The sequence below is a fragment of the Prenolepis imparis genome, unplaced genomic scaffold (genome assembly GCF_030444845.1).
Source record: "Prenolepis imparis isolate NDT839.2.m4 unplaced genomic scaffold, iyPreImpa1.0 SCAF_5, whole genome shotgun sequence".
NCBI classification, from domain to species: Eukaryota; Metazoa; Arthropoda; class Insecta; order Hymenoptera; family Formicidae; genus Prenolepis; species Prenolepis imparis.
Window position 1 is genome coordinate 13,849,499 of NW_028141163.1, and position 12,481 is coordinate 13,861,979.

Here is a 12,481-nt window from a genome sequence, read left to right on the forward strand (position 1 = left end):
AGTGTGTTTGACAGTTTGTCCAAAATAAAATAAAATAAAATAAAATAATTTTTTATGTTTTAAATAATATGTTATAATACTTTAAACTCGATTAATATTTTTGATAGTTATCAGTTGATTTCTGTTAATAATATTAATCGCGGATAAAGTATTATAACATATATTATATTACTTAAAATATATTATTATTTTAATTATAATAATGTATTGTAAATAAAATAATATGTTATAATATATAGTTATAATATATGTATATATACTTTATCCGCGATTAATATTTTTTAACGCAGAAATCAGCTAATAATTGTCAAAAATATTAATCGAATTTAAAGTATTAAAACATATTATTATTTTATTTTATTTTATTTTGGACAAACTGTCAAACTGCTAACCCTCGCAATGACAGCCTTTCGATGTTATGAATATAATTTACAATGCAAATTGAGGCAGCTAATCAACATCGCAAAAAAGAGGCAACTTTTAGGCAGCTTGCCAATACAGAATTATGCGCGATTCCATTTTAAAATCAATGGACTATTTTATCTCAATTTAGCGTCAATATCTTATAAATGATTAATTTAACACTGCTATATCTTTTCGCGTATATATATGTATATTTTATTATTGAGTATATTGTTGACTTAATATGTATATTTATTACACCATTATTTTATATCACTGTTTCGCATTTAACCCTTTAATCATGATGTCCAAATTAATTAATATTGCTTATTATTTATTATTATAAATTTTAACTTGTCATATTTTATCGATTTATACTCTTTTTATTGACCTATACTACTTACATTTATTACATTATTTTATGTCACCATTTTGTATTTCACTTTTTAATTTATGATGTCAAAATTAATTAATATTGCTTATTATTTATTGTTATATGTATTGATTGATAGTGTTTTTATTAACTTATGTTACTTTCATTGATCTACACTACTTTCATTGACCTATACCACTTATATTTATTACATCATTATTTTATATCACTGTTTTGGATTTAATCCCTTAATTATAATGTTTCAAATTAATTAATTTTGCTTATTATTATAAATATTAACTTTTAATATTTTATTAATTTATACTACTTTTATTGACCTATACTACTTACATTTACTACATTATTTTATGTCACCGTTTTACATTTAATTTTTTAATTTATGTACACATTTATATATATGTATATACATTTATGTACATATTTATATATATATATATATATATACATTTATGTACACATTTATATTTTTATTGCATTTGTATTTAGATTATTTTAAGCATATCAATCATATTATTTCCAAGATCATCTTGTTAAAAACTTTATAATTATATATAGAATGTTCTATAACTTAATTGCGCAAACTTTTACTTTTTCGAAAAAAAATAATATAATTATTCTTTACATTATTTTTTAATTATTTTAATTATTATTCTTATTTTTATCTGTTTAAATAATGCATAAAATATATAAAATAATAATAATGTAAAAATATATAACAAATAATATAAAGTAATAATGTAAAAAAATATATATATATATGTATAACTATAGAACAGACTGCACTATCTCTGCAGTAATATGTGTCATTTATGTCCGAAAAATCGTCTGAGTTAAAAGGGGAATATAATTTGCAAAGAGGTAGTGTCGATAGTGCAGCAATAAATATATTCGAAAAATCATCCGCGTTAATAGGAGAATATAATTTGCAAAGAGGTAGTGTCGATAGTGCGGCAATAAATGTCTTTTAATATGTCCGAAAAATCGTCTGAGTTAATAGGAATACATGTTATGCAAAGAGGTTGTTCGAATTAACGTCGGTAATGAAGGTTGGTAAATTATCGACGTTATTATCGATAAATTATCAACCTTTATTACCGACGTTACTTCGATCTACCTCTTTGCATAATATGTATTCCTATTAACTCAGACGATTTTTCGGACCTGAAGACACATATTGCTACACTATACCTCTTCGCAAAATATGTTCCCCTATTAACTCAGACGATTTTTCGAGCGCAATTATATTATTGCTCGTTAATTATTTATCTCTTCGCAAAATATAATCTATTAATTTGAATTATCGAAGATATTAAAAGACTCGTATTATTGCACGTTAATTGCATTAATAATTATCTGTAAATTAATAACAAAAATATATGAAAATTAATTTTTCTCGCAGATTCTGCCACTGAATAAGCGCAAGAGTCCTGAGATTATAAATCAAATAAATAAATAAAAATCGCTAATCGACAAGCCGTTAAATGAAAAATAGAATTAGTAAGAAATTAGTAGAATTAATGATGTTTTATTATTATTAAATGTATATTTTTCTGTTTTCTGTACAATTTATTGTAATCACGGTCTTGCATAAATAAAAATAAATTAAATTATATATTACAATAAAAAAATATAAATAATAAAAATAAATAATAGATATATATATTTATATTATAAATAAAATATAAAATACATTATTATATTATTTTTTACGTATTATTAATCAATAATAATTTTAATAAATCGTGTATTCTATTTCTCGCGCATGCGCGTGGAATTTATATTACATATTCATATATATATTGAATTTTAGAAAATATATTTATTAAATATAAAATATTTATTTCGAGTAATATTTAATAAATAAAATATTTATTTCAGGTAACAATATATTTTCTAATATAAAATAATCAGAAATATCAGAATGGAATTATAAAAAATTAGTCACTCGCATTATATTTTCTAAAATTCTAGAATAATAATCTTAGAAAAAAAATATTTAATTTTGAAAACAAGCAATAGAAATATTTTTCTTCTAATATATAATATTTTATATAATATTTATATAATATTATATATATAATATAATATAATTTTATATTTATGATCACACTTATATTTTGTATTTCTTAGATATTATATGTATCTGTTTTGCTTGGATTCCAACTAAGATAATCGAGTTGAGTTGCAGCCTGATACTCCTTCACTAAATATTCTACGACTTCTCGCGAATTATCCAATTCGTCAAGATTGTCTTCAAACATTTTTTCTTTACCAAATTGTTCCAGAAACGCTTCTCGCTTACGCAATTTGTCATATTGTTGTAAGACTCCGTCAAAAGGCTAAAAAATATATACATATATATATATATATTATGTTTATCAGCATTAAGTTTCAATCAATATTGCAAATCACATATTGTGATCAATTTTAATGGCTGTGTAATATTGGATGGGAATAAAATACTCACTGACGATATATTAGTATGATTAGCTAACATCAAACAAGAAACGCGATGTGTACTTTGTATATAAGGAGATTTTTTTGAAAGAGCTACTTGTATACTAGCTGGACCCCAAGGAATAAACTGTGTAAGTTTTCGTTCTCTAATCCTTTGTAAAGATTTATGCACTTGTGTTGGATCTACTTCACCCTAAAATATATTATTAAATATATTTTTTAATTATATCTTTTAATATATTATATCTTTTGTACCAAGTGTTTTATAACTTGTATGTCTGATTCTTAAGTGAATTTCAAGATAATCATAATTTTAAATCATTTTAAAGTTCCATAAAAGAATAGATCAAGCTTAAACTTTAGATTATTTTTAAGGAATGTTACCTGAATTATATTTAAGATAGATATATAACAATGAGATGCATTTCTATCTAATGCTGTGGAAACCATCATATTTTTTGGTTGCAGTAATCGTCGCATTACATCCAAAACAGATGTTTTCCTTACAGATGGCTCCTGTTTTTAAACAATACTTTTTATGAATACATCATAATTACAAAGTTTAGTCATAATTAGCAATATATGAGATAATTTTTCTTTTACGTGACAATTATATGTAACAAGCCTTAAAGTTTAAATCAGATTGAACTTTGATAAATACAGATTATATACTAAATATACAATACACACATACACATACATGTGTGCGCGCATATATATTATAATTTCAATGTATATTAGCAAATGTTATCTATTTTATAAATGGATATAAATAATCATTAGCAAGGTTCAAAAGTTACCGTCTCTTATAGCTGACTTTCTAAAGAAGCCTATTATCATTCAAACTCAACTGCAACATTGTCATAATAATACTTTTACTTAACATGCTGTAAGCCAACCATAAGAGATGATAAATTCTGAATTCTGATTCTTAGTTACCTCTTGATCAGTTGTAAGTGGAGTGTATCCAGTCATTAGGAAATGTAAGCGAGTTGGTATGAGCGGTGCAATCAAACCAACTAAATCATTATTCATATACGAAGGATATCTCAAAGTGGCTGTACTGGCGGATATTATTGTCGAAACAAGTTTATTAATATGTGTGAAGCTGGGATTCTGAATATGTAATCTATCTGAAGCAATTCTATTCAAAGCAGTATTATCTAAAACCACCACACAATCCGCACATTGAGTCAGCCTTTTTAATGTTAGCAATGAATTATATGGCTGTACTACAACATCGCTATAATAAAAATTTGATTGTTAAATACGAATAATTGAAATGTTAAATTCGAATTGTTTTTCAGTACATATTTACCTTATCTCATCTTGATTTGGAAAGACACTGTATGTCTGCATTAATTTCTTAGGAAATCTGTCGGCAAGAGATTCTAACATGAAAGATCCCAAACCAGAACCTGTACCTCCCGCTATCGAATGGCACAAAACGAAACCCTATATAAGACAAAACCCTTCAATAGTATTTAAAAAATTTTAAACCTGTATATAACTCTATATGACAAGAAATTAACACTAATCTTTTCATATGTTTATTATAGACATGAGACTAAAATCATATATTATTAATGATAAAATGTAAAAGAATAAAAATAATTACTTCCAAGCTGTCACTGTTATCAACTTCTCTATCCAGTATATCAAAGATTTCTTCCTGTAATTTTTCACCCTGATGGTATCCAGATGCCCAGTTATTTCCAGCTCCTCCCCCATGTTTTGATAAATAGATATTTTCAGGATTGTACAACTTGTAACAATTTAAAAAATGTTGATTTTTATATGTCAATTATAAAATAACTATATAGGTATATAAAAAGAATATATAAAAATTATAAGATGCGTATTACCTTTGAATATGAAGAATTCATAATAGTATGAATAACCCTGGGCTCTAAATCTAATAACACAGCTCATGGTACGTAATGCTCATCATCTGCTTGATAAAAAAAGACATCCTTTCTATCCGTTCCCTCTATTGCATAATCTTCCAAGATTCCTTCTGGGCTGATTCCATGCTCTGTGCATAATCTCTTCCAAAACTCAAATCCAACTATAAATAAAATGTATAAAAATATATAAATTTTATTCTAAGAAAGAAAATATATAGGTTTTATTACAAATTATAATAAAAGAGAAATTTTAAGTTTGTAAAATTGAGGCATAATGTAAAAAAAAAGACGATAAAGATATTCGTTATTTTCATATTTGTAAGTGTTTGGAAATATTGTAGCATTTGTATCAAAAAATTATAAAACGTATGAAAAGGATTTATATTATATGAGACAAAATAACATGTAATACTTTGATTGCCACATTGGCCAAGCTGCAAAGTTATCACCTCGCTTGGCATTTTAACGTTCTAACAATTCAAATATAAATCACTTAATTTTCTTGATACGAAAAAACCACACACAACTGTATAGGCTGCTTTCAGCAGAGGAAATGGCTCAGTGAGTGCTTTACGTTATGCTTTCAGCGGTTTACTGTTTCTGCTGATCATGAGTGTTATTGTTTTTTTCTTTTGACCTTTTAAAGTAAATGCTTTCAGTCTGTACAGACTATCTCGCACTTTTATTATTAGAATATTACTAGAATATTACAAAGCACGCGTTACATTTGTTTCTTTATGGTATTATTTAAATAAATTGCAATTAAAAATCCCAAACTTAGAAGAAAGAAATGCTTTTGTCAATCCATAAAAGTAAAATTATATACTGATAAATATAAATATGCACATTCTATTTTCAATTTACGAATTTATCACATAAAATTTTGCATTACTATAAGGTTCCACCGATCTCTTTGTAAAACATATTCTTCTAACTCAGATACATAAAACAGAACATAAACATAAATGTACATACATATTCATATATATGCATAATCATAAATGTACATACATATTCATATATATGCATAAACATAAATGTACATACATATTCATATATATGCATAAACATAAATGTACATACATATTCATATATATGCATAAACATAAATGTACATACATATTCATATATATGCATAAACATAAATGTACATACATATTCATATATATGCATAATCATAAATGTACATACATATTCATATATATGCATAATCATAAATGTACATACATATTCATATATATGCATAAACATAAATGTACATACATATTCATATATATGCATAATCATAAATGTACATACATATTCATATATATGCATAAACATAAATGTACATACATATTCATATATATGCATAATCATAAATGTACATACATATTCATATATATGCATAATCATAAATGTACATACATATTCATATATATGCATAATCATAAATGTACATACATATTCATATATATGCATAATCATAAATGTACATACATATTCATATATATGCATAAACATAAATGTACATACATATTCATATATATGCATAAACATAAATGTACATACATATTCATATATATGCATAAACATAAATGTACATACATATTCATATATATGCATAATCATAAATGTACATACATATTCATATATATGCATAAACATAAATGTACATACATATTCATATATATGCATAAACATAAATGTACATACATATTCATATATATGGATAAACATAAATGTACATACATATTCATATATATGCATAATCATAAATGTACATACATATTCATATATATGCATAAACATAAATGTACATACATATTCATATATATGGATAATCATAAATGTACATACATATTCATATATATGCATAAACATAAATGTACATACATATTCATATATATGCATAAACATAAATGTACATACATATTCATATATATGCATAAACATAAATGTACATACATATTCATATATATGCATAAACATAAATGTACATACATATTCATATATATGCATAAACATAAATGTACATACATATTCATATATATGCATAATCATAAATGTACATACATATTCATATATATGCATAATCATAAATGTACATACATATTCATATATATGCATAATCATAAATGTACATACATATTCATATATATGCATAATCATAAATGTACATACATATTCATATATATGCATAAACATAAATGTACATACATATTCATATATATGCATAATCATAAATGTACATACATATTCATATATATGCATAATCATAAATGTACATACATATTCATATATATGCATAATCATAAATGTACATACATATTCATATATATGCATAATCATAAATGTACATACATATTCATATATATGCATAAACATAAATGTACATACATATTCATATATATGCATAAACATAAATGTACATACATATTCATATATATGCATAAACATAAATGTACATACATATTCATATATATGCATAAACATAAATGTACATACATATTCATATATATGCATAAACATAAATGTACATACATATTCATATATATGCATAAACATAAATGTACATACATATTCATATATATGCATAAACATAAATGTACATACATATTCATATATATGCATAATCATAAATGTACATACATATTCATATATATGCATAATCATAAATGTACATACATATTCATATATATGCATAAACATAAATGTACATACATATTCATATATATGCATAAACATAAATGTACATACATATTCATATATATGCATAAACATAAATGTACATACATATTCATATATATGCATAAACATAAATGTACATACATATTCATATATATGCATAAACATAAATGTACATACATATTCATATATATGCATAAACATAAATGTACATACATATTCATATATATGCATAAACATAAATGTACATACATATTCATATATATGCATAAACATAAATGTACATACATATTCATATATATGCATAAACATAAATGTACATACATATTCATATATATGCATAAACATAAATGTACATACATATTCATATATATGCATAAACATAAATGTACATACATATTCATATATATGCATAAACATAAATGTACATACATATTCATATATATGCATAAACATAAATGTACATACATATTCATATATATGCATAATCATAAATGTACATACATATTCATATATATGCATAATCATAAATGTACATACATATTCATATATATGCATAATCATAAATGTACATACATATTCATATATATGCATAATCATAAATGTACATACATATTCATATATATGCATAAACATAAATGTACATACATATTCATATATATGCATAATCATAAATGTACATACATATTCATATATATGCATAATCATAAATGTACATACATATTCATATATATGCATAATCATAAATGTACATACATATTCATATATATGCATAAACATAAATGTACATACATATTCATATATATGCATAAACATAAATGTACATACATATTCATATATATGCATAAACATAAATGTACATACATATTCATATATATGCATAAACATAAATGTACATACATATTCATATATATGCATAATCATAAATGTACATACATATTCATATATATGCATAAACATAAATGTACATACATATTCATATATATGCATAAACATAAATGTACATACATATTCATATATATGCATAAACATAAATGTACATACATATTCATATATATGCATAAACATAAATGTACATACATATTCATATATATGCATAAACATAAATGTACATACATATTCATATATATGCATAAACATAAATGTACATACATATTCATATATATGCATAAACATAAATGTACATACATATTCATATATATGCATAAACATAAATGTACATACATATTCATATATATGCATAAACATAAATGTACATACATATTCATATATATGCATAAACATAAATGTACATACATATTCATATATATGCATAAACATAAATGTACATACATATTCATATATATGCATAATCATAAATGTACATACATATTCATATATATGCATAAACATAAATGTACATACATATTCATATATATGCATAAACATAAATGTACATACATATTCATATATATGCATAAACATAAATGTACATACATATTCATATATATGCATAAACATAAATGTACATACATATTCATATATATGCATAAACATAAATGTACATACATATTCATATATATGCATAAACATAAATGTACATACATATTCATATATATGCATAAACATAAATGTACATACATATTCATATATATGCATAAACATAAATGTACATACATATTCATATATATGCATAATCATAAATGTACATACATATTCATATATATGCATAAACATAAATGTATATACATATTCATATATATGCATAATCATAAATGTACATACATATTCATATATATGCATAATCATAAATGTACATACATATTCATATATATGCATAATCATAAATGTACATACATATTCATATATATGCATAATCATAAATGTACATACATATTCATATATATGCATAAACATAAATGTACATACATATTCATATATATGCATAAACATAAATGTACATACATATTCATATATATGCATAATCATAAATGTACATACATATTCATATATATGCATAATCATAAATGTACATACATATTCATATATATGCATAATCATAAATGTACATACATATTCATATATATGCATAAACATAAATGTACATACATATTCATATATATGCATAATCATAAATGTACATACATATTCATATATATGCATAAACATAAATGTACATACATATTCATATATATGCATAAACATAAATGTACATACATATTCATATATATGCATAATCATAAATGTACATACATATTCATATATATGCATAAACATAAATGTACATACATATTCATATATATGCATAAACATAAATGTACATACATATTCATATATATGCATAAACATAAATGTACATACATATTCATATATATGCATAAACATAAATGTACATACATATTCATATATATGCATAAACATAAATGTACATACATATTCATATATATGCATAAACATAAATGTACATACATATTCATATATATGCATAAACATAAATGTACATACATATTCATATATATGCATAAACATAAATGTACATACATATTCATATATATGCATAAACATAAATGTACATACATATTCATATATATGCATAAACATAAATGTACATACATATTCATATATATGCATAAACATAAATGTACATACATATTCATATATATGCATAAACATAAATGTACATACATATTCATATATATGCATAATCATAAATGTACATACATATTCATATATATGCATAATCATAAATGTACATACATATTCATATATATGCATAATCATAAATGTACATACATATTCATATATATGCATAATCATAAATGTACATACATATTCATATATATGCATAATCATAAATGTACATACATATTCATATATATGCATAATCATAAATGTACATACATATTCATATATATGCATAATCATAAATGTACATACATATTCATATATATGCATAATCATAAATGTACATACATATTCATATATATGCATAAACATAAATGTACATACATATTCATATATATGCATAAACATAAATGTACATACATATTCATATATATGCATAAACATAAATGTACATACATATTCATATATATGCATAAACATAAATGTACATACATATTCATATATATGCATAAACATAAATGTACATACATATTCATATATATGCATAAACATAAATGTACATACATATTCATATATATGCATAAACATAAATGTACATACATATTCATATATATGCATAAACATAAATGTACATACATATTCATATATATGCATAATCATAAATGTACATACATATTCATATATATGCATAATCATAAATGTACATACATATTCATATATATGCATAAACATAAATGTACATACATATTCATATATATGCATAAACATAAATGTACATACATATTCATATATATGCATAAACATAAATGTACATACATATTCATATATATGCATAAACATAAATGTACATACATATTCATATATATGCATAAACATAAATGTACATACATATTCATATATATGCATAAACATAAATGTACATACATATTCATATATATGCATAAACATAAATGTACATACATATTCATATATATGCATAATCATAAATGTACATACATATTCATATATATGCATAAACATAAATGTACATACATATTCATATATATGCATAATCATAAATGTACATACATATTCATATATATGCATAAACATAAATGTACATACATATTCATATATATGCATAAACATAAATGTACATACATATTCATATATATGCATAAACATAAATGTACATACATATTCATATATATGCATAAACATAAATGTACATACATATTCATATATATGCATAAACATAAATGTACATACATATTCATATATATGCATAAACATAAATGTACATACATATTCATATATATGCATAAACATAAATGTACATACATATTCATATATATGCATAAACATAAATGTACATACATATTCATATATATGCATAAACATAAATGTACATACATATTCATATATATGCATAAACATAAATGTACATACATATTCATATATATGCATAAACATAAATGTACATACATATTCATATATATGCATAAACATAAATGTACATACATATTCATATATATGCATAAACATAAATGTACATACATATTCATATATATGCATAATCATAAATGTACATACATATTCATATATATGCATAAACATAAATGTATATACATATTCATATATATGCATAATCATAAATGTACATACATATTCATATATATGCATAATCATAAATGTACATACATATTCATATATATGCATAATCATAAATGTACATACATATTCATATATATGCATAAACATAAATGTACATACATATTCATATATATGCATAAACATAAATGTACATACATATTCATATATATGCATAATCATAAATGTACATACATATTCATATATATGCATAATCATAAATGTACATACATATTCATATATATGCATAATCATAAATGTACATACATATTCATATATATGCATAATCATAAATGTACATACATATTCATATATATGCATAAACATAAATGTACATACATATTCCAGATGCGTACTACCTTTGAATATGGAAAATTCATAATAGTATGAATAACCCTGGGCTCTAAATCTAATAATACAG

The 12,481-nt window shown here is 22.2% G+C and overlaps 1 protein-coding gene across 1 annotated transcript; it reads right to left on the reverse strand.

Annotated features, from left to right (window-relative positions):
* Positions 1–2,706: 2,706 nt before the first annotated feature.
* LOC145936216 (tubulin gamma-2 chain-like) lies at positions 2,707–6,111 on the reverse strand. Its single transcript, XM_083038176.1, has 8 exons — positions 6,053–6,111; positions 5,119–5,321; positions 4,872–5,018; positions 4,572–4,708; positions 4,193–4,496; positions 3,638–3,769; positions 3,264–3,446; positions 2,707–3,135 (listed from the first exon to the last, which is right to left on the reverse strand). The coding sequence occupies exons 2-8, from the start codon at positions 5,137–5,139 to the stop codon at positions 2,923–2,925; spliced, it is 1,137 nt and encodes a 378-aa protein (XP_082894302.1). The 5' UTR covers positions 5,140–5,321; positions 6,053–6,111; the 3' UTR covers positions 2,707–2,922.
* Between the last annotated feature and the right edge of the window lie 6,370 nt (positions 6,112–12,481).